The sequence below is a fragment of the Rhinolophus sinicus genome, linkage group LG02, assembly GCF_036562045.2.
Source record: "Rhinolophus sinicus isolate RSC01 linkage group LG02, ASM3656204v1, whole genome shotgun sequence".
In the NCBI taxonomy this organism is placed as follows: Eukaryota; Metazoa; Chordata; class Mammalia; order Chiroptera; family Rhinolophidae; genus Rhinolophus; species Rhinolophus sinicus.
The window spans coordinates 145,352,811-145,377,683 of NC_133752.1; the positions used below are offsets into that span (position 1 = coordinate 145,352,811).

The 24,873-nt window shown below is 42.2% G+C and overlaps 1 protein-coding gene across 2 annotated transcripts; it reads left to right on the forward strand.

Annotated features, from left to right (window-relative positions):
* Nucleotides 1-1,204: 1,204 nt before the first annotated feature.
* Nucleotides 1,205-23,779, forward strand: CS (citrate synthase). Of its 2 annotated transcripts, none has more exons than XM_019742363.2 (11): nucleotides 1,205-1,427; nucleotides 12,524-12,574; nucleotides 13,408-13,515; nucleotides 14,254-14,319; nucleotides 14,638-14,769; nucleotides 15,015-15,203; nucleotides 20,335-20,534; nucleotides 21,089-21,218; nucleotides 21,337-21,438; nucleotides 21,652-21,861; nucleotides 22,183-23,779. In XM_019742363.2, exons 1-11 carry the CDS (start codon nucleotides 1,386-1,388, stop codon nucleotides 22,351-22,353), a joined length of 1,401 nt encoding a protein of 466 aa, XP_019597922.1. In that variant the 5' UTR covers nucleotides 1,205-1,385; the 3' UTR covers nucleotides 22,354-23,779. The 2 variants fall into 2 exon arrangements, with proteins under 2 accessions (XP_019597922.1, XP_074181670.1); XM_074325569.1 differs by having other exon boundaries at nucleotides 1,247-1,427; nucleotides 12,173-12,574.
* The last annotated feature ends 1,094 nt before the right edge of the window (nucleotides 23,780-24,873 follow it).

The following is a 24,873-nucleotide window of genomic DNA, read 5'->3' on the forward strand; positions in this document are numbered from 1 at the left end:
CCTCTTTTTCCAAGTCCAGGCTATAAAGTAGGTCTTTATAAACTAGGTCCATCTAAACCTGACTTAGATGGTACTGAGACCTCTGAAACTTGTTACTGCTATGTGAGGAGGCAAGAGGATTGTTCACTTGGGGCTTGGGTTTGTAGATGAGATACCCTGGTCCTTGAGTGAGTTCCCCTCTGCCCTTGGGTCAATGACAATGATAAGTTTAGGGAGGTGGAAAGGTCCCGAGGTCTTGTCTGCCCAGAGGAGTTAGTCAAGAGTGGTGTGGCAGATCACTGTAGTGCCATGGTTCATTTAATGGTCTCTGGGGAGCACAGGATAAGGGTGCATAGAAGGTAGCCAAGTAGGAGAAGGGTTCAGAAGCCCTATGGGAGTAAAGAGAGTGATGTGACAAAAAGGGAGGGTGCCTAATGCCTGATTGTGGATGACAGTTTGGTCTGCAGCTCCTGCCCATAAGGCAAGATGGGTGGGCTGGCTATATGGCGTTACGTGACAGGAGTAGTGGGGAGACTAACGTCCAGGACCGAGAGGCTCTGGTCTGTGCTGGAAACTTCCATAGTAAGAGGGCATTTATAAGACTTGGATTTCCTGGCACTAGACACAGAACTGACAGCCCACAAAGAGCAGTGGATATTCATGCTCCTGCCTTTGCTTTCCTTCTCCACATATTGCGGTCTGTTAGAATCTGTAACAGCAATGGCCTCTGCTTACCTCAAGTGCTCTCCACCAAATGGCTAACTCTGGCATCATAGCCTGTCTGATGTCACCTCTATGGCCATTAAGTCATTGACCAAAGACATTCAAGAAAGCATGCCACATGGGTAGGAGAAGCGGGTAATTATTAGTTGCTCTGATAGTATATTAAGGGTTTGGCTTCCGAGGACCGTCAAAGGTTGAAGTCCTTGAAGCTTTTTTTTTCAAATATTCACCTCAAAACTAACCCCAAATGTCTTAAGGAAAAGGAAAAAGCCTAAGAAAGTTAACTGAGTTCTCAGGCAAATACTTAGCCACCTACACGCGCCTCCTCCCACCCCACCCCCCCGCCCGATCCACCCTGAATTAGCCTAACCCGGCGGTCCAATCTTCCCCGCCACAACTGCTGTCAACGGCTCAGGTCCCGCCCCCCCTCCAAACTGGGCCAATGGCCGAGCCCGGGGCGAGTCCCCCGAGAGGGGCGAAAGCGGGTTCCGGGCAGTAGGCGGGGCCTCGCTGAGGACCTCGGGCTGGGCGCCGCCGCCGGTTCGTCTACCCTTTCCCTCGGCCGCCTCCTTTCAACCTTGTCCACCCGTCGGCGCGGCCTCTGGTGCAGCGGCGGCGGCTCTCGTTCCTGCCGCAGCTTTCTCCCCTCCTTCCCTCCCCTCAGATCCCTGAGTTTGCCCGCCATGGCTTTACTCACTGCGGCCGCCCGGCTCTTCGGAGCCAAGGTGAGCAACTGAAGGAGGGAGCGCGCCGTCCCAGGGTGGGGCTGAGGCGACTGCGGGCCCTCGAGCGCCGGGGTCTCCCTCCCCTACCCGTACGCACCCCTGCGCGCCTTAAAGGGGCCCTGTGCTTGGCTGGCCGCCAGTCTTGCATAGAGCTCCTAGGGCTGTGTGCTGCACTGGCTTTCCGGCCCTAGGGGAGAAGTGAGCGCTGCCTGCCCTCGGCAGGCGGTATTGGGCGGGTGGGGAGGCCGGACCCTACGGTCACCCCGCATGTTTAGGGTGTAGGAGGGTGATGCGTGTCCCTGGAAAAAGGAGCCGCCAGTGGAGAATACAGGTGTTGTGTTCCATTGGAGTTAGGAGAAGAGCTTGTTTGGAGGAAGGTCGGGGGTGAGAGGAGTGGCAACATGAACAGATGTGTTCACTCTTCCTGGGCCAGAGCTGGAGCCGTGGTTCATTTCGCCTTCTGTTTTGTAGGGAGGGTCTTGTCAGTTTCTGAACTGCCTGTTTTCCATTTCTCCAGCCCAATTATTTAAGCCTTTAGTGACCAAACTATAGCAGTTCCTGTTAGAGGAGTGGGAGTCGGGTTCTCTTTGTCCTTGTGACTTTTGCACTTACTCTTTATATGGGAGGGCTTGGGTGGTGTGGAGCGCCCCTGTAAAACCTGCGTGATTGTTACATATCATTGGAGAAAGAACCAGGATTGTGCCTCCAAACAGGCCATTAAGTGAAGATACTGGGCAGGAGATAGTAATCCCAAGGTCACATGACCAGTCCTACTACTAGATCCATCCGGGTTTTGCTTTTGCTCCTAAATCTACCCGGGAGAGATTCCGCTCATTTTGGGGGGCCCTTTACTTGATTTTTGTTGCCTTTTGGTTCATAGGAGTATTGTTGTAGGTAATGGTGCTTTGAATTTCAAATTGCTAGTACCTCTGTCTCTGTATAACTTGGCCCTTTAAAGAGAAACTGCTATGCTGAGGGAGTACCAACCTTCTAATCCAAGCAGGGACAATCCCAAAAGTGGTACTGACTCTTGCAAAGAACTTATTACTTTTCTGCAGATGGATCAAAGCTGCCAGCACCTGAAGGAAAGAAAAGTCTTAGAATAGTTTTGGCTTTCATGGTTGGCAGATAAGGTGAAGCCTGTAAGATTTGTACTGGGTGGATGGAGGCTGATCATTTGGGACATACTTGTCTTACTTGACTGTTTTTTCTCCTGCTGCCAGGGAACCACAGGGTAAGGAATCCTCTTGGGAAATGAAGCAAGTTCTAGATAGTGTTTTGGCAGAAGAGGGAACACCATAATTAGCTCACTGCAGAGCTGCTAACCCAGACCAGATAGTCTAACCCTGCAATGAATTTGAAAAAGACAATTTATTTTGTCTCTTAAACTTCTGGGGAAGCTCAGAAAGTTTTTGGGATAACAGGCTAGATTAATTGTATCATTTTTATTTTGTGTACTTCTCAGAGATGGACCTGACGATCCCAGAAACCTGTAAATCGGAAACCATTGTAAGGCTTTTGACCCTTAAAACTAACAAGCCCAACAAACTCGGGACTGGAAATTTCCTGAGTTCTAAGCAGAATGACCAGGAGACCAAGAAACCTTTTAGTTTGTCAGCATTGTTAGTACCTGCCTGAGCTTTCCAGAGCCTGCAGCTTAATTGGTACTCCATTTTACTTTTGCTGTTAAGGTAGGCTTTAGAAGGCAAAAATAGTCTTCTGACCTGGGAGAACTGACCTCTACCACTTTGATTCTCAAGGTCAGATATAGTTTCACTTTTCTGAGAAGGAATTTTTTTTTTTTTAACCTTGCTAGGAGACACAAATGTTAGTCATTCTATTGTTTCACCCTACCCACAATCAGATAATTTAATGAACACCTGAATGGAGAGAGAGGCTAATTCAGAGCATTCAGATTATTTGACTTCTTGTTTATCCAAACGACTTCATATGAAACAGTGGCTTTATTATTAGCTGTTGGTGGCTTAGGTTTGTGATGTAAATGCTATCTTTTCACAGGTGATCTGGGTTTGGATTTGGGCTGGGAATTGGAGTAGGGCCACCAGTTCACTTCTGGACTCTTAACGCCAGTGTGATTTAACCAACCCTAGTTATTCCTTTACCATTGAGAATTGCTCCTCTAAGCTAGGTAGGGTGTTTGGTAACTTTGAGTAAATCAATCCAAAAGTATTTCTAGATTATTTTTAGACTTTTTCAAGACACTTAAATTAATCCCCATGATTCCTTTACTGCAGACCTCTACCACTGCACAACTATATAAATCCTAGTTTGAAATTGGGTTCAACCAAATTAAGTCAGTTTTGTTCTGTGAAATGTTACTTAGGCTTAAAGCCTTTTAAAGGCAAGGGCTGAAATCGCTGTGCCTTCACTTTGATTATCAGCCTACCCAGTGGCACTTCCTTGATGCTTACTAAATGGACCAAAGGTGAAAAATGGAGAATAACGCTTCATGTGCTAGTGGTGGGATGAGTGCATCTGTTCTTCCTGGTGGCCTTTAGATTGGTAGCAGGTGAATGCATGGGTGTGGGGAGACAGCAAGGTGAAGTAGATAATCAGAGAAGGGAAAGCTGACATTCCTGGCTCTTAGAATCCAAATGGGAAGAAGGCAAGAAACCAGACTTGGTGGATCTTTTTTTTTTTTAACCTTGAAATTGTATATTGTTAGTTTTTTGTTTTGTTTTGTTTTGTTTTTTAAAGCGGGCGCAGCTCACTGTGGCCCATGCGGGAATCGAACCAGCAACCTTGGTGTTACTAGCACCATGCTCTAACCAACTGAGCTAACTGGTCACCCCTTGGTGGATCTTTCTAAAGGCACACATTAGTTCCTTTTGCTGTTTCACTGCTTTATGTGACAGAGTGGAGTGGGATGTGAAATTTAAAACAGTAGTGAGGCAAGTTTAGCGATAGATCTTTTCTTAGGATCTGACTTTCAGTTCTTCCCTCCACTGCTCATATTCTCTAGGTCCTGTATTTCTTTTAACATGCTATCATTTTAAAACGTTTCTACTTTCACAGTAGGCATCATCACCTGGAGTGTTTGTTCAGACTGCACATTCGTGAATCCTACCTTCAGATTCTCATTCAGCAAAGGTGGGATGGGATGGGGAAACCTGTATTGTTTTTAAGTACCATGGTTGATTGACAATGCTTGGTGGTCCTTTTCTGTTGGGCCAGTAAAGCCACATGCAGGCCTTTGTGTTTGCAACTTTATTGAATGTATATGTGAAACTTGGTGTGTTTGGGCATTTTTTCCCAGAATTAGTGATTATTTTAAAAATGAACTCAGAAGTGACTATTCTAAACAATAGTCCTTAGAATATTTTCTCTGGGTTTGTCTTTCTAGGTCTTTTTTCCAAATATGTTAGGAAAAGTTTCTTTTAAATCTCTCTAGCAAAGTGTTAGGAGCTAAAATTCGTAAGAACTTTTTGTAGAAGTGAGGGAACAGTTTCTAGTTTGTGAGAAAGTAGTAAGGTGACAGATCCTATATGCATGATTCACTAGTGTACACTTAGTGTGCACGTAATAAGTAGGTGTTCAGCAAATATTTGTTAAAGTAAGGTTTTCCTTGGCTCCTAAGGAAAATTAGGACTCTTGATTCTTTTCAGAGGTTGAATTGGTGTCTTTTGTGGTCATCCTCACTGAATGGTCAGTACACCTTTAGGGAAGAGACTATTAGGAAATGACAGGTAGAATTTTTAAGGAAATTCCTTGTAAGTATGAAAGGGGTCAAAGTATGAAATCTGATTACTCTGCTCAGGCTATTAAGTGACCTGACAGAGTAGTGCAGGCCTACTTCCAATATTACCATTGTGAAACAGATATTAAATGGCTTCAGTTCTTTGACCTGGTTCTGGGGAGAGAGGAGCCTTTGTCCTGTGTGTGTTCTTTTTCCCTTAATGCAAGTTGTTCCTTCTGCATTGGAAGCCTTTGTAGCACAAGATTTTTCCCAGCAGTTATTAGTGTATTATGTTTGCTTCATCAACTGAACCAGTTCTGCTGGCTTGGCAAGCTCTGGTCTTTTATTGATGAAGCACAAGGGCTCTATTAAAATCAGAAGCATCTCGCTCAAGCTTTTAATCTTGGAGTACTTGGATGTATGGCAGGACATGTTCTGAATGTGCCTGGGGTGGAGAATCCAAGAAAATTTTGGCTTTTTCCTTGTAGAGCAAGGGTCCTTGATGTGGATCAATGATGATGATAAGCTAAGGAGTAATAAGGAAATAACCACATTATAGAATAGGTGCTTATCCAAGTAGGATTCTATGGTTGCCATTAACTGGGGGAGAAGGGAGTCATTTTAATTGAATTTTGGTAAGTGATTTGGCCAATACCCTAAGTATTACACGCAAGTCTTTGGCAGAATTTCCTGCATGTACTATTAGTTCTTTTCCTCCCTTGGCCCTTTAAGATAGAGATTCTTTTAATTATATTTTTTTCATCCTAGCACATTTGAGAACTACAACCCACTTCTGTCAGTAACAGCAAACTCACTAGAAGAGTTCTTGCAAGGATGGCAGCAGGTTTGAAAAAACCTCTTAGTGATTATGATACCCCCACCCCGACTCTGTAGAGAATCCTGCCTGTCAGACATTGTGAGTCAGGTCCTGTCTTTGGGAGCAGCAATCTCCATTTCCCCAAGAAAGAGCTGACCTATTGAGAGAGGTGTCTGATTCACCTGACAGCTGCTGTTCCGGTTGGGGAAACTACGCAGGGCATGCGTCCAGAAGCCAAAAGCCCAGTTAGCTGCCACACTTCCAAAATTGGGGGAGGAGCTGGGAGGTGCAAAGGATGACTCAGAGGTTTGTAATCTGCCTGTCCCATCAGTGCCTGTAGCCTGTTTGTACTGTACAAAGCTATTCAGCAGCTTGCTTTGACAGCCAGGGGGTAGATGAAATGAGGTGTGTGGCCTTGGGTCCTCCAGCATCTCCTGTCTAAGTCATTTGCTCTGCTGGTGGAGATTACTGTTAAATTTGTTTCCTGTCCTTGACTCCTTTCCTCTTGGTCAGGAGGCCCTTAAAAAGGAAATTGGGGCTTTGTTTCCTGTTCTACAGCTGGGAGGAATTACCTATTCATCCCTTCCTCAGGCTTGACTGCCTCTCTCCTGGGATCCCACTCCAGGAAAGAGTTGTGACACTTGAAGTGGTAGGTAATAGGGCAACACAGTTCTAAGAAACAAATACTGAACTCAGCTGTGCAGAAGGCACCGTTCTAGATGTTTGCATGCAAATGATTTTATATAGTCTACTTGTCTACCCTGAAATTGGCTTTATTATTGCCAATTTGGAGTTGTGAAAAGTGCGACTTAAAAGTGTAGAAGGGCGGCGGCCGGATGGCTCAGTTGGTTAGAGTGCAAGCTCTCAGCAGCAAGGTTGCCGGTTCAGTTCCCGCATGAAGGACCGCTTGGAGCTGATGGGTCCTGGAGAAACACACTGTTCCCCAGTATTCCCCAATTTAAAAAAAAAAAAAGTGTAGAGGTTCGCAACAGACCTCCACAAAATGTGCTGCTTTGGCAAGTGAATTATTTTGAGCTGGAGACAATCAAGACCCTGCAGGCTCATGAGAAACTTTTACCTCTTCCTTAAAGAATTTAAATTAGGTGCCTTGCCCATAATGATTATTACCAGAAATGACTTTTTATGACAGGGCAAACTTCTCATTACTGAACATTGTTCCTTTTACTACCATCGTTCCTTCCCTCTGAAGCCCCTCTGAGCTCAAAATATCATATGTACCTCATTGTCCTTTTCTGTCTTTGAACCTCATGTATGTGGGGTTCCCATGCGTACATATATATTAAATTGGGTTATTTTCTCTTGTTAATCTGTTTCATGTAGATGTAATTACTAGATGAGCTGAAAAAACCTAGGAGAGTAGGAGAAACTTGCTTCCTCCCCCACAGAAGTTGGTCTTATAGCTAAGGTGAATAACACAGCCGGATAGTGGCAGGACCTGCATGTAGGACTTGATCCTTGAAGACTCTCATCCCAGGCTCTTTCCATTCTACCCTTCTACTCCCTTGCTTGACACTTTAGACCATGGGTGTGTCTTAAACTTGACTGATGGTATATGAATCACCTAATGAGCTTGTTAAACAGCAGGCTTGGGTTCCATAGGTCTGAGGTGAGACCCGAGATTGTGCATTTGTAACAGTTTCCAAGTAATGCTGATGCTGCTGGCTAGGCAGTCATATTTTAAATAGCAAGGCTCTCAAGTACTTTACATGTGTCCTTATTGGAGCCTTAGAATCAGACTTTGAGCTGAGTAGCTTGAGTGTTATCCTAAATATAGAGAAGAAAAGGGAAACAGTAGTTAGTTGTTTGGCTTTGAATGTTGCTGTTCTTTAGTAATGGAGCTGGGGCTAGAACACAGGTTTCCATTCCTAATTCCAAATCCTGTGCTGTTTTCTACATCATTAGGTAAAGTCCTCATTTAAGTTTTTCCTGTTCTAGCCTTTTGAGTGGTCATATCAATGAATTGCTGACTTTAAAACCTTCCTGATTTTTAAAATTTTTCCTAAGCTGCAGGGTTAGCTAAAAATAGGACTAAACTTGACATTGAAGGGTGTAAGAAAGTGGCCATACTATTTTGTTTTATATATTTTTTATATAACAAATACAGAGCACTTGCTATGTGTCAGACATGGTTTTAAGTGCTTTGTAAATACTGACTTAATCCTCAGAGCAACTGAGGCACAGAAAGGTTAAATGACTTGGCTAGGGTCCACACAGCCAGGAAAGGGCAGAGAAGTGTAGTCCAAACAATATGCTAGCTGTATTTTATAGCTACATAGCCAAGCTCTCCACAGATTCCCCTTGCTTTGCAATTTGGAGATCTGGCTAAGAAGTGTTGCTAATGGAGATTAGAGACAAGTGAGATCAGCTCTCTTTATTCCTGATGCTTCTCATTAAATGATAAAGTCCCTCTCTACAAAGGAAATTAAGACTTAGCTGATGGTGGAGGTGGAGTGATAGTTTAGTTCCAAGTTCCTCTTCCCTAACTATTCACTTAAAATGGCATTCATATAAACAGATCTGAGAAATGACTAATCAACAGTCGTGACCTATCTGATTCCTTAAGTGATGTTGCATTCTTATAGCCTTGTTAAGTGACCTTCCACCCTTTTCTTTCTGATTTCCTCTTTTATTTTTGTTTAATTTTGTTCTGTTTTAATCTTAAATGAAGTAAAAGGAAAGGACAGCTCATTGATTCTAGCAGTTATCTCACAAAGGGAATTGTTTTGTTTTATGTTCATATTGGTGGAAGGGATACCTTCATTTCGATTTTCATCCTAAGATCTGGACTGTCATTCTGTTCGTTGAGCTTGTATAGGTGTTTTATTTTTTCCCCAAAGGTTTAACCTTGAACTATTCTTATAATTCTTCTTTTTGCCAATGAAGCAGCCGCTTATAGAAACTTAAAGGTGGTTTATAAGTACCGTGTTTCCCCGAAAATAAGACCTACCCAGACAATCAGCTCTAATGTGTCCTTTGGAGCAAAAAGTAATATAAGACTCGGTCTTATTTTACTATAATATAGTATATAAATAATATAATATAATACCGAGTCTTCTATTAATTTTTGCTCCACAAGACGCATTAGATCTGATTGTCTGGCTAGGTCTTATTTTCGGGGAAACGGTAGAAAAATTATCATTATGGAGATATTTCAACTTCTTTCTTCTTTCAGGTAATATGTTCCCCTATTGCCTCTTTAAAAATGACAACCAAACCACCACAGCGACCCATAGTTAAAAGGTCTGCAGGGCTGATGCGGTCTCTGGGAGATGGGGCCTGTATAATAGGGAATCTGTGGGACCATGAAGCATGTGTCATCTGGCCAAATAATTCTCCAGATAATCCACCCGAAGAAAATGGTTTATTCGGGAAAAGAAAAGAAATGGAACCACCAAAGAGTGCAAGCACACACCGGACTGCCCTCTGGCCGCCCATGTGGAAAGAAGAAAGGGGCCCCACATGGCTTTCCCCTTTATTCGCATCCCTCCCCCGGGGAGGTCACCACAGAGTTCAACAGGAAGTCAGACTAGAGAGTCAACAAGGAGGCCCAGCTCTACCCACAGAACTCCCCAGCTCTATGGTTAAGCATCTTAAGATGTCAGTTTACTTTCAACACATGGAATAGCTTGAACGCGGTTAGCTCTGTAGAACAGTAGTTTGAACTTACGTGTTTTCCTTTGTCCACTCTTTGGTGACTAGTAAGAATAGGCTAAGTTATTTCTTTAGTGCTGGGTCTGGCTCCCATTCGTCCGTTGTAGTGTGAAGAGGCTAAAGGGCTTTTTGTGCTGCTGCTTGCCTAAATGGTCCTCAGTGAACTAGAGACTCATTAGGAAGTTAATGAAAGCAGTTAAGGACAGCTCTGGTTAATAAGTTGAGGTGTTCTCCCTTTGCTTTAGGGACGTACGAGTTTGCCTATGTTCTCTGACTTTAGCTTTGGATTGATTCTCTTCTAAATAAACTTCTTCTGAGGGGTCTCTTCCCTTTTTAATCCTACACCCCATGTCTCAGCTCAGTGCAACCATTACAACCTTCGACAGTGAAAGTAACTTTGCGTGCTCCAACAGAAAGGGGTTTTAAAGTCTAAAAATCCTCAGGCCCTACTGAACCCTCACCCTAAGCATGTAGGTTTTTGGAATTTATACAGTATCACTGGTTAAAATGATTTTCAGTGCAACCAGACAGCAATGCAATAGTTACTAGAAAAGGTATCTCTAGCCTTTTGGCAAAAGGAGTAAAGGTATAGACTTTCTCTGGTGGGTGGGGGTGGTGTGTGTGTGAGATCTTTTTAGTTTGCAAAGTGCATTCACATCCATTGTAATTTAATTATCACAAGATAACCCTGTGAGTTGCATAGTGGGCAACACATAGATGAAACGAGCTAACTTTCACTATCTCATTTTATCAAAATAATCTTGTGCAGAGTAGCTAATCTTGTCTAAGCCCTTTATAGTACAGGAGTCCCCCCTTATCTGCGGAGGCTGTGTTTCAAGACACCCAGTGGATGCCCGAAACTGCAGTAGTACCGAACCCTATATATACTATGTTTTTCCCCTATACGTACATACTTACTCGTATGAGTATAATTTATAAGGCACAGTAAGAGATTAACAACAATAACTAATAATAAAATAGAACCATTATAACAATGTACTGTAATAAAAGTTATGTGACTGTGGTCTCAAAATATTTTATTGTACTGTAGTCACCTTTTCACTTAAAGGATGTACTTTATGGCTTCTGTTTGGCATGTCTGAATTGCCAGTATCACTACTCTTATGCTCTGCTCTGGAGCCATTACTAAGTGAAATGCGGTGGCTTGAACACGCACTGCGATACCTTGGTACCTCGACAGTGGGTCTAGTAACAGCCGGCTGCTAAGTGACTAATGGGTCGGAGCACGTACAGCGTGGATACATACACTGCAGAAAGGGGTGATTCATGGCCCAGTGGGATGCAGCAGGACGGGGGCATTTCATCAGGCTGCTAAGAACACCCAATTTAAAACTTAGGCATTGTTTATTTCTGGAATTTTCTGTTTAATATTTTTGGACCATGGTTAACTGAAACTGTGATGAGTGAAACCACGGATAAGTGGGTGCTACTGTAGTATAATTGGTCTTTTTCAATAGCAGTGTTGAACTTGATGTTGCAACTCAACAATCTGTCTTTGGGGAAAAGACAATCTCTAAATATAGCAAAATGTAGGCTAGCTACACTTACCTTGGTAGAGAGGTGGTAGCCTTCGTGAATCCCAGACCTTTCTTTCTGGGTGATTTTCTTCCTGAAGTGTATCTAAAAATTCCTTGGGGTGCAGGTGTATAGGGGATAAACTCTCAGCTTTTGTTTGTCTGAAATGTCTTTAGTTCACCCCCTTTAAGGAGTTTTTCTCCCCTAGCTTGTTGTCTTTTTTGAAGATGTTCCAGTTTTCTAGTTTCAATTGCTGTTGTTGAGTAGTCTTTCGTCAGTTGTTATTTGTAGCTGTTCAGTCTTCTCTGTGCTTTTACCAGGAGCTTTTTAAAGTAGTGTTGTAAAAGTCTGCCTCTGCCTGTGGGCTCTCCTGGACTGACTGGAGAGGTTGAAGTGTTGCCAGAAGACTAGGTGCTGGAGAGATTAAGTACAGGGTTAAGTACTGTATTTTGCCATGTATAATGCGCACCTTTTTGCCCAAATTTGTGAGGGAAAAATAAGGATGTGCATTATACATGGGTAGTACTAATTCCATATCTATATAAATGTTTTTAATTCTTTTATTTGCATTTATGAGTTAAAAGTGTAACTCTAGAAATCAATAACCCTATCTGTATGCAAAATAATACCCTGGAATACAATAATTGGTTTTGTCGAACTTACGACAACTTGCAATGAGGAAGAGTTCTCGGCCTTCAATGGTATGCAAATATTGTAAATTTGTTACCGGTACATAAAATTTCTTGTACCTTGTATCTGGTCTTGTGTTTTGTAATTATTAATATTTGTTACATAAAATTTCTTGTACCATAACATGTTAAAAAAAAAGATGCTAAAATTCCTTTATAATACAAAAAATAAGTACCTAAATGTAAACCAATAAAAATTTGAATTAAAAATTTAAAACGAAAGATTTTTCCCCCTGAAAGTTTGGGCCAAAAACATGGGTGCGCATTATACACAGAGTGCATGATACACGGCAAAATACGATAATTGATCAGTTTCCTCATTTACTTTTCTCAGGGCCACTCAGAACTATTGACAGCTAGATTGGGATGGACTGAGTACTCTGTAACGACTGCCTTTCTGACCTTTCCTCTGTGCTGAACAAAGCCCAGCCCTGGAACCCAGATGGTGGGAAGGAGTCTCTCTTCAGGGAATGCTAAGGAAGTTCTGGATGCAAGAAGCAGAGTTAAACCTGCTGCCTGCAGCTTGGTTACTCCTTCCAAGCTGCTCAGGACCTTTTAAAGTTTTCTTATGTCAAACTGTCCTTACAGGCTAAGATGAAGAGAGAGAGGTTGAGTCACTGTCGTCCTTACTAATACATAGGAGGGAGGAGTAGCTACTGCATAAATGTCTGTGTTTTCCTTGCAGAATTCATCCTGTCTTGTTCTTGCTGCCCGGCATGCCAGTGCTTCCTCCACGGTAAGGTTGGGCAAAGAGGAGGGAGAATCATTAAGGCAGCTTGACCCTGAGATGGGGCTGGAGGGTAGTTTGGCTGTCACCCAGCCTCATTAGCCTATCTCCTGGAGGTGTCCATTGTTATTGTTATTGTTATAAATATTATTACTTCTATTTTAAGAAATACTCAATAGTATAGTGAGATGGGAATATCAAATATTTTTGCTTAATCTTTTTTTAATTGTGGTAAAATATACGTCACATGTAATTTACCATTTTAATCGTTTTTAAGTGTATTAGTTCAGTGGCATTAATTAAGAATATTCAGGGTGGCCAGATGGCTCAGTTGGTTGGAGCGCGGGCTCTCAACCACAAGGTTGCCGGTTCAACTCCTCAACTCTCACAAGGGATGGTGGGCTGCGCCCCTGCAACTAACAAGGGAACTGGACCTGAAGCTGAACGGCACCCTCCACAGCTAAGATTGAGAGGACAACAACTTGACTTGGAAAAGTCCTGGAAGTACACACTGTTCCCCAATAAAGTCCTGTTCCCCTTCCCCAATAAAATCTTTAAATTAAAAAAAAAATATTCACATTGTTGTACAACCATCACCACCATCCATCTCCAGAACATTTTCATCTTCCCAAATTGAAACTCTGTACCCATGAAAAGAACTCCCTATTCCCCTCTCCTTCGCCTAATTCTTTTAACCTCATATGTACAGAGAAGTTGACCAGTCTTCCCTGGCAGATAGAGAAAGCCAAATTCTAAAAAGTAGTCTTAATTAATATACATACTTTGCAGGAAATCTAATCAACATCTTGGCCATCACTTAGCCTCTCTGCTTCTCTTTTTAGAGTTTGAAAGATGTATTGGCTGACCTGATACCTAAAGAGCAGGCCAGAGTTAAGACCTTCAGGCAGCAACATGGCAAGACAGTGGTGGGCCAGATCACTGTGGACATGGTAAGGGTTGTGGAGTTTGGGCTGGAAACAGCAGCTCTGTAATGTGCTTTAACGATAGAACTGTTCTTTTCACTGACTATTCAAAAGCATTCCATGCCATACAAGGAAATGTTGATGCTTAAGGGTCTTCATTAGAAATCAGACCATTCTTCCCTACAAATGTAGTAGTTGAGCCTAACGTAATTCACCTATGGGAGAGATGAATGAAATTTTTATTCCTTTTCCCAAACCCTCAACTTTTGGGACCAGGGCTGTCTGTTTTTGAGTTGACGCCTTACTGACTGTCCAGTTAAACCACAGCTCTAGTGGGCCTTCTAGAACAGCTTTTGGATGGCTTCTTCTTCAGCCCTGAGAGTCTGAGCAGCTCAGATGATATTTCCACAGCAGTTTTTAGCCATTGGTCTCTTCCTCCTTCCTCTGTAATAGATCCTATTCTGTTTCTTTTGGTTGGTGGGAATGAGGGGGTAAGAGTGGTCAGGAGAAAAAATAAAATTCAGTAAGAAAAGGAAACAGTAGCAGAAGCACCAAATAAAGATAGTGATTTATCAAGTTAAGAATTTCATTTCCAACCTTAGCAGTCTTCTTGCAAAGTTCTATACTATAGTAAGTTAACTCTTCAGAAATCGTCCCCAAATGAAGTCTTGCAAATCAGAGATTTCATCACTCCCAGATCCTATAAAGCACAAACAGGCTCTAGCCTGAATTATTCTATTAGTTACATCCTATTCTTTTCTTCAGATGTACGGTGGCATGAGAGGCATGAAGGGATTGGTATATGAAACATCAGTTCTTGATCCTGAGGAGGTAAGAGATCTTCATGTCAATCAGTAATAATTGTGTTTACTGACTATTGTAAACACCGTGGTTTAGACCAGCCAGGATAAAGAGAACAAAAAGCACCTACCTTCATATTTTGGAAGGTGGAAAATAGGTACGTATGGAATAACTGGAAAATCCATTTACCTTTTTAATACATCAACTAGTAAAACTAAAAATACAAAGCAGAAGTAAGTTATGTGAAGATTTAAGCTTTAAAAGTTCTAACTTGTTGAAATGTTGAAATCAGTTATGTGATTTCCAGTCTAATAAATTTCACAGTTGTAATTCTTACTCTTCTTCAAGGGCATCCGTTTCCGAGGCTATAGTATTCCTGAATGCCAGAAACTGCTGCCCAAGGCTAAGGGTGGAGAAGAGCCGCTGCCGGAGGGCTTATTTTGGCTGCTGGTAACTGGACAAGTCCCAACAGAAGAACAGGTAAAGCAGAAGGACTTGAGCCTTTCTCGTTCCCCTCGTCCTTTACCTTTCTCTAATCTCAGACAGTTAATCCTGATCTGGTTGTGGGTGGTAGTTTATAGAGATGTGCTGTGAGGGGAAGGAATCAGAGCAGAGTTCTGTATAAGTGGATTGGGTTGAATTCTCTTGGATTTTTCTCTACTCAGATGTCACTGTCTTTCTCTTTTTTTCCTTTCCTATTTTGAGCAGTGTCTCCTTTTCCACAGGTATCTTGGCTCTCAAAAGAGTGGGCAAAGAGGGCAGCTCTGCCTTCCCATGTGGTTACCATGCTGGACAACTTTCCCACCAATCTACACCCTATGTCTCAGCTCAGTGCAGCCATTACAGCCCTCAACAGTGAAAGTAACTTTGCCCGAGCATATGCAGAAGGTGTCCACCGAACCAAGTACTGGGAGGTAGGAAATGTTGGTGTGGCAATCGATGTGTGATAGGGATTCAAAGGACTTGAGTGCGAAGGAAGAAAAAGGAATGTAGACTCTTGAGGAAATTTGCTTCTCTGAGTTATGCCAGAAAGTCATTTAACAAATTTTTATTGTAGGCTTGCTTTTTGTCAGTCATTGGGATCACAAAGATTAATGGAGCATGCTTTCTCTCACCAAGGTTATTGGTTTGGTTAGGGTGATGTATGGAAAAAAGAAATTATTCAATAACCCTGCTGTAACGGGGCTATTGGAACATTGAAAAGGATGTCACTTAACTGCAGGGTCCCTGAGGCAGGTTTCACTAAGTCATCTCAGCACTAGTCCCAAAGGGCACCATCACCTTCTCTTCAAATAAGGAGGACCTTGGGAAATCTTACAAGTTGGGTGTGAATGGCAGCCAAGGCAACTCTAGAGTCTAAGAGGACTAGTCTAATCAGCCACAGTGCTGGACTAGCCCACTCAAGAGACCTGTCAGGAACAGAAGGGTGGTTAGTATCCTGAAAGTAGGATCCAGGATACTGAGCTTTATTGTCAGAAAATGGAATGTGATTGTAATAGTTTGTACTCTATGGTTGTAGTAGGAGAAGACTGTTGTGCCTCGTCCCAATGCATAGTGTATAATTTTTCTTCCACCCTCTTTCCACTACCCGACATACAACACTGGATGAAGTACAGATTTTCTGGTTAGATTTACAGAATATCTTATTTTATTTCTTATTCAGAGACAGGTAGTATAGGAACAGAAGAGTTCCTTTTTGCAAAGCAGGTATACTAAATACTAAATGATTTTTGACCAGACGATGCCAACCGCCAAGAAGGCCCCAAAGAGTTCCCTATGATGCAAGGTACCGAATGGTCTGTGGGCCATAGCATGGCCTACTGGGCTGATGAAATCCCCTTGGGATTTTGGCAAATCCTGCTTCATTTGGCTGGTCAGTATTTATTTGATGCCAACTGTGTATAGAGAACCATGTTTGCTGTTGGGGGCAGGAGGGAAGGAGAGTTTGGAATTGATATTAGTCTGGTTGGCACTGAGGAGGAAGGAATTGGAATGTGCAGAATATACACATTCTAGAGCCACACACCTGCTGGTTCAGAAACTTGTATGAGCTGAATATAGTGCTTTTCATTTTCTTATTAAAATGCTATTCAAGTAATCGTTATCTGTGTGGGTCACCATAACACAAAAGGTTAAATCAAGACCTACAGTTCTTCTGTTTTAAAATTCATCTTTTAGAAATTGACCACCTGAAAGTGCCTGTTACTACTTACAATGCTGTTGTCTTGACTGTTGAGGAGGGGAGAAAACAGCTTCTTTTTACTTTACAATAGATGCCTGTATTTCTCAGGCATCTAAACGTGCTGCATTGCTTCACACTGTCCTGTATTAAATCACTGAAATGAACTCATTCTCATTTGCTTTCTGTTGCCTCCATTTTAATGTACAGCCATTGATTGATTGTTCTGCCATCATCAGTTTGCGAGATGTCATCTGAGGGTGGCTGTCTTGAGGTAAACATGTTGTATTTCAGGACTTTGCCAGTCTTTTGGAGAGTATAAGCAATACTGATATATTTGTCAGCCTTAGGATATGTGTCTAATAAATTCACACTACACAAAAATTAACACCAGTAAGTTTAGTGCTTTCGTAGAGCTTGGTGCTCTTTTGCTTCTATATCTTGTGACTCTCTTAAATGTCAGACATGCTCTTTCAGTTCAGTTTTCTGTCTTGGTTAATTTAACCATGGGCTGTTTAAGAATTATATGACAGCATTCAGCTGGTTATTTCTGTTTAAAAATTTATGTTAAGTTTATATGTGATCTGAGTCTTTACTAGAATCACCAGTTCACCTTTCCTTTTTTACATATACGTCAAGAGGATGATCTGCCGACAACGTTTCTTCCATAACAGTTCACATGACTTTAGATAGTGTAATCTCTTGAGTTGAAAGAGTTAGGTCTCTTTCTATTTGGCTTAACTTCACTCATGATCAGATAACTGTGATGCAACCAGCTGTTTGTGGAGTAGCCTTTGATGAGCTGAGTAAAATTTACAAGGTAGCTGACAATTTTGCTAATAATGTCACTTTTTATAAGGCCTATAAATGTTACATTGTAGGTTTTAAAGCTGTTTATAATAAGACCATTTTATCCTAATACCTAACAACTCTTGAAAACATGCTAAATATTATGCTTAAATGCTTTATGTTCATTTTTTTATTTAATCCTCAGGAAAATCCTGTGAGATAGATATTATTTGTTATTCCCATTGTTACTGAAGGGGAAAACTGAGGGATAGAGAAATTAAGTAGCTTACCTAAGGTCCTGCAGCTAGTAAGTGGTATAGACAAGATTCAAATTTGAGTATGCTTCACTCTAAGGTCCCTTCACCATTAATACTAGCTCTCTTTTTTTTCTGTGTCTTCTTAGTATTACTTGATAGCTGACTACTTGGTTAGAATTTTCTTACAATAGAGGTGGTGGCTCACGACGATAATGGTCAGTTTTGTTACCTATATTCCTGACTGTTGTGATGGTGACATATTTTAACGTCTTTTTTCCAAGGCTTTATAGATGAAGAATGAGTTGATACAAGTAACTGAACAGCACTTCCGTCTTAGCTTATTAAAGAAAGAATAAGCAGGAGTTCTCTGCCACAGTTTTGTTGTTGTTTTGGTTTGTTTTTCTGACTGTACAGCATTGACCACTACAAAAAGCAGGCTAAGGATCCCCTGCTGTGTCATACATAGTTTGATACTTGTTGCTTTATAAACTTCACTCTCACCAGTAGAAGTTGAAACAATCCCCTTTTTGTAATTTGCAAGTGATTTTGAAAGTTAGTATATACTCCACAGATAACAGTTTGCCACAGATCACAGTTTGCCAATCCTGTTCTTGGCATTCTGCTAATAAATCCAGGTCCCCTTAGAACTGCATGTTCTTGATGCAGGCTTCTGGAAGTACAGTAGTACCTCGGTTTTTTAACGTCTCAGTTGACAAACATTTCGGTTTACAAACGCTATAACCCGGAAGTAAATGCTTCGGTTTTCGAACACGCCTGGGAAGTTGAATATGTCACGCAGCTTCTGCTGAGTGCAAGATCCTGAGGCCTAGCTGTCAGCTGTTTCCTAATGTTTCAGAACGCGAACAGTCTTCCGGAACCGATTACGTTCGAAAACCGAGGTGCCACTGTAACCTACGTCCTTGGGGTATGTAAATCTGTAAGGAGGTATAGTTAGTAGGGTGATTATCATTTAAGTAATCTGAGAACTTGCAGGTGTTAGCTAAGTATTTCTTGCTTCAAGTAGCTTTTTAATATTGGCAGTATTCTCACTGAATCCTGGTGGCCTTGATAAAATTCACTGTTTAATTGAGTATACTTGACTTCATAGGGATTAACTCATTTAGGCTAGTTATAAATTTTGCTGTTTGTTCCAACAGAACTACTGAGACCTCATGACTACTTATAGGAGCACTTAGCCAGTTAGCTTGATAGGATAGCACTATGTAATATCAATCAGCAAGTATTTGCTCCATGTCTTCTACGTACGTGGAACTGTGGTTAAAAGAAGATTTTTTTAAAGTTATTTTAAAATTTATATCTACTGAAACCCTGTCCGTTTTCTAAAGCAACTTAAAATCCCTTTGAGAAGATAAAACTGAGACATAAAAGTTGAGCAGGCTATTATTAACATCACAAAAAGACAACTAGATATTATATGTTTCTCTTAATAAATTAACATAACTATTTATCAGATAGTCTTGCTAAAAAAAAAAAAAAAGAGAGAACCTGAATTGGTCAAGCTTCTATATCTAACCCTCAGTTTATAGTTTATAGGAAATTAGTGGACAGAGGAACATGTTAAATGACATCACAGGTACATACCCTGCAAAATGTATGAGAAATTCTAAAGAATAAGTGATCCAGTTTTCCACAAATAAATTGCAGATTTTGAAAAAGGAGAGCATAAGAAGGAACTTAAATTGATTAAAAGAGACTTCAGAGACATATCCGACGATTGCAATGTGGGCTATTTTCAGTCCTGAATCAAACAAATGAGGGAGGGGTATAATCATGGAAATTTGAGTATATATTTAATGATACTGAGGATTTGTTACTTTTTTTTCAGTGGGATAATGGTTTTGTGATTTTATTTATGAAGGACCTTGATCGTTTAGAGATACATGCTTAAATATTTACATGTTGAATATATGATGTCTGGCATTAGCTCCATATAATTTGGGAAAGTAAGAATATAGGTGAAACCAGTGTGGCTATGCATTAATTGTTTAAACTAGATGATTGATGCTTATTAGCTGAATGGGTAACCTTGTGTAAGTTACTTAACCTGGCCAAGCCCTAATATCCACATTTGTAAAATGACGGATATATTACCTTACAGGATTATTGTAAGAAAATACATAAATCTAGCACAGTATCTGTTATCGTAAGTGCTTAAAAAATGGAAGCCTTTGCTATTAACTAACAGTTGAATGCTGCTGTTTGACCCTTGGCATATATAGTGAATTTCCTTTGAAAGAGGAACATACCGTGTTTCCCCGAAAATAAGACCTAACCGGAAAATAAGCCCTAGCATGATTTTTTAGGATGACATCCCCTGAACATAAGCCCTAATGCATCTTTTGGAGCAAAAATTAATATAAGACCAGGTCTTATTTTCGGGGAAACATGGTAGTAGAATTAATTGTTAAAACCTAATGTCTTAAAACACTTTGAATTCCAAGTCATGTTGCAGGAACGATCATGATTAAACATACAAGAGTTCAAATTCTGACTTTGACTTTCAACTGAATTCTCTGAACTTCAGTTTCTTCATCTGTAAAATGGAGGTCATATATTTTGTAGAATTGTAAAAAATTGGGAATAACGTGTTAATGTACATGAGATAGTATTATGTAAATCATTCAGTGCAGTGCCTAGGTCATAATAGTTGTTCAGTTAAATGGTTATTGTCGTGTTCATATATAACCACCCAGTATATAACCATCAAATAGCCCAATCCATGGAGGACAAATAGTATCCCTGCCTAATTCTTTGTTGAAAAATCTTTTTCTTTGTCCATTTCCCTCTAATCCCCTTCAGTTGATTTATGAAGACTGTATGGATCTGATCGCAAAGCTACCTTGTGTTGCGGCAAAGATCTACCGGAATCTCTACCGTGAGGGCAGCAGTATTGGGGCCATTGACTCTAAGCTGGACTGGTCCCACAATTTCACCAACATGTTAGGCTATACCGAACCTCAGTTTACTGAGCTCATGCGCTTGTACCTCACCATCCACAGGTAAGCTAGACCCAGCAACCATACATAGCCTGGATTGGCGAGAAATTTTAAGAAAAGCTCCTTAACAACCTCATTTTCTGGGAACAGGTGGTAGGCAGCAAGGTGATGGAAACACAGCATAAGGGATGATACAGGGCAAGAAAGGGGTCTTGTAAAGAACGTCACGAGGTCTAGGGAAATTACCATAACCACACCAAGAACAAGAGTGCTTCTAGCTGGGAAAAGGTACTAAGCTGCTCACATTAAGTTGTCCTTTAGCTTTCCAGGAGCTCCCTCTTCTGGCCATTGCTTATTAAATCGGAAGTGAGGGAGCTTGACACAGGCATCATCAGCCAGTAACCTCTCCAGCTCTGTGGATGAGTGAATAAAGGCTCGTAGTGAGATTGGGACAACTCTTACAAGAGCTTATGTATAACGGACTGGCTATGGGCTGGTGTGAGCCAATAACTAGGTCAGTTGTGACAAATAAGAGAACAAGATCTGTGTTTCCATAGTCTGCCCCTTTTTTCTCCTCTTTTGCTTGGCATTGATTCTCCTTTCTTATTTCCCCTCAGTGACCATGAAGGTGGCAATGTAAGTGCCCATACCAGCCACTTGGTGGGCAGTGCCCTTTCAGACCCCTACCTGTCTTTTGCAGCAGCCATGAATGGGCTGGCAGGGCCCCTACATGGACTGGCAAATCAGGTAAGACTGTTTCTTTCCCTGCTCCATGTTTTTCTTACTCCCATGCTTTTGTTTCTGATTTTGGTCTTCTCTCCTGGCATATGTATTGACACTCTTATTCCCCAAACCTTACCCATAGGAAGTGCTTGTTTGGCTGACACAACTACAGAAGGAAGTTGGCAAAGGTGTGTCAGATGAGAAGTTACGAGACTACATCTGGAACACACTCAACTCAGGACGGGTAAGCAGGGCTGCTTAGCAACTAGGAAAGAAGGCAAGACCCAAGTTGCAATTTGGAAGAATTAAGGAGAAAAGAATGAGAAGAGGTCCCTAAATTAGGGGAGTTTTAGTTTTGTAGTTTTGTGTTTTCCTTTTGTCTAACCTGAAGAATTTAGAAAAGACAAGAGTTTCTACCTGAGAACACAACTGCCTTTTCCCCCCTCACTCCTTACAGGTTGTCCCAGGCTATGGCCACGCAGTGCTAAGGAAGACTGATCCACGATATACCTGTCAGCGAGAGTTTGCTCTGAAACACCTGCCTCATGACCCCATGTTTAAGCTGGTTGCTCAGCTGTACAAGATTGTGCCCAATGTCCTCTTAGAGCAGGGCAAGGCCAAGAATCCTTGGCCCAATGTAGATGCACACAGTGGCGTGCTCCTCCAGGTGAGTCCTCCTTTCCCTGTTTTCCCTCTAGTTTGAACCAAACCCTGCTGCTCTCTGCCATGCACAAAATCAATTCTCAAGTGAGAGCAGGGCCTCTTCTGCCTCTTTCCTTACCCTTTTGATCAAGTTGCTTTGCCTGTGGTGGGGGGAGTGGGACAGGAGGAAAGGGGTAGTACTCTCTTTTCAGAATCCCAATTGCTATACTTTTCCCAGTGTCATTTCTATTTAAGATTGACTGGGTTAAGGTTTCTGTCACCCTGGATTTGTAGGTGCCACGACCTCTGGGCCTTTAACAATATGTTGTTTTCTTTTCGCTTACAGTACTATGGCATGACGGAGATGAATTACTACACTGTCCTGTTTGGGGTGTCACGAGCATTGGGTGTCCTGGCACAGCTCATCTGGAGTCGAGCCCTAGGCTTCCCTCTAGAGAGGCCCAAGTCCATGAGCACAGACGGTCTGATGAAGTTTGTGGACTCGAAGTCAGGGTAAAAATGGAGACTAGGGGAAACTACCAGAAGGTGAGGGAGCTTGAAAAAAAAAAAAAAAAAAAGTATACTTTTGTTTTGTTTCAGGGGACTTTTAAAGACTTAAGATTAAATTGTATCTGAGGCACTGATAATAAGTTTGAGGTTAAAATATAAATTAAGACTTTGAAAGATAAAAAGTGACCCCTTCTTCTCTAACCAGCTCCTTTCTTTTCCCCTGCCTGGTATGAGTTGCCCATCGACTGCAGGATGACCAGGACTAATGCATGTGGTGTGTGTTAGATCTGGCCCCCCCAGTATCTCTAGAGTGTGAATCTGGCTCCTCTTTTCCTGGGTCAAAGCTGATTGCAGAAAGTCTGCAGTCACTTAGGAGCTTTTGGTTCCTCTCTGCCCAGTCCTCAGTCAGCCAGCAAACCAGGACTCTGCCCCTTCTGTTTCCATAGGAATCATGTTGGATTGTCAGCGGTACCAAGCCCCATTGCCCTCTCCAGTGTGCACAGACACTTCCCAGCAAAACGTGTTGGTTAGCTGGACATGCTTTGGCATTTTTTTATGCTACCAGGTGACCATAAAAGCCATGGCATTTGTTGTTACTGGCACCAGTGTTTGATTTTTATTTCTTTTTTTAAAATTACCCCATGAAAATTAAGATCTGGGAGTATTCTATTCCCCACTACTTTAATACCTCCTTTGAGATTGTCTACACCTGCTGCGCCTCAAGCTGAGGACGCTCTGGCCCATCCCCTCTTGGTCCCTACTAGAGACCTCTTTCAGCAGGTTGTATATACCACTGTCTGACATGTGGTCTTTCCTAGTCATTTGGCTTTATTAGTGCTTAACAGGAACTAAACTTTTCACTTCCACAGAATACAAGCCACTACCCTCTGACCCCCCCCCCCCTTTGTTTTAGTGTGCTGTGGGTCATAGAATAGGTACTTGGGAATGACCAGCATGGTACCTTCATGGTCTGGTCCCAGGGGTACTAGCACCTCTTTCTGAGCAGGGAAATGATGTAAGATTAGACCTGGTTTCCTTTGGATAACAGGTCCTAGGGCTGGGGGCATTAAAAATAGTAACCCTCCCTCCTTAATCCCCTGCCAAAAGAAAATGTCCCTTTATTTATCAAGGTCCTTATCCTGCCCCTTCCCTAAGAGCTCACAGTACAGTGTTTGTTTTAGAAGCCTCATCTGCACAGGTTTCCAGTGACTCAGAATGCTCTGTTGTCTTTTCTTTAAGAAAGGATTGAAATACACTCCTGCTGTGCCCCCTTCCTCCCTCACAACTCCTGCCTGTGTTTGTGTGGATCCCTAATCCCCAGAACCACGCTGTTGAGATGGACACACTGTCTGTAAACCCCTGAGTAACTTGTCATGATGCAGACTTCAGGTTGTTCTGTATAAAATGAAAAATAAATGTTTTTATTAACAATGCTTGAGCCTGCTATTAAATAAGGCCTGGAAGAATGTAGTATGAGGTATAGGATCCGGCTGGTGGGGCGGCCAGTTGGCTCAGTGGTTAGAGCACAGTGCACATAACACCAAGGTTGCTGGTTCGATTCCCACATGGGCCAGTGAGCTGCACCCTCCACAACTAGATTGAAAACAACAGCTTGACTTGGAGCTGATGGGTCCTGGGAAAACACTGTTCCCCAATTAAAAAAAAAAAATGGGGGGCTGGCCCAGTGGCTCAGGTGGTTGGAGCTCCATGCTCCTAACTCTAAAGGCTGCTGGTTCGATTCCCACATGGGCCAGTGGGCTCTCAACCACAAGGTTGCCAGTTCAACTCCTTGACTCCCGCAAGGGATGGTGGGCTCCGCCCCCTGCATCCAAGATTGAACACGGCACCTTGAGCTGAGCTGCCTCCCGGATGGCTCAGCTGGTTGGAGCGCGTCCTCTCAACCACAAAGGTTGCTGGTTCGAACTCCCGCAAGGGATGGTGGGCTGCGCCCCCTTCAACTAGCAACGGCAACTGGACCTGGAGCTGAGCTGCGCCCTCCACAACTAAGACAAAGGACAGCAACTTAAAGCTGAACGGCACCCTCCACAACCAGGATTGAAAGGACAACAACTTGACTTGGAAAAGACTCCTGGAAGTATACTGCCTGTGTGTACTGTTCCCCTTCCCCAATTGAAAAAAAAAAAAAAAAGTTGGAAAAAAAAATCCAGCTGGCAAGATCCTGGATGTAAGTGGGTTATAAGTTGTCATGTGCATCCCTTTATCTTTAGGCAGACTTAGCATTCCTTTGCCCTAATATGAAGACAGGCTCCCTGTGAGATTTCTAAAGGGAATTCTGTCTTCCCTCAAGGTTAGAAGTCCTTGACCCTTAGTCCCCATCCCTCCTAATTTTGTTGTAAGATTGAACACTCAGGGATTATAGCTGAGATCTCACAACTGCTTATGTGACCAATCCAAGGAAACTGGTCCAGCCCACTGGGTAAAAGGAACAAACTATACCAAGGACAAACGGGTAGGACTGCCAGCTGAACGTGTGAGCCACTAGAGGGCTCTGGTACTTCATGGAATG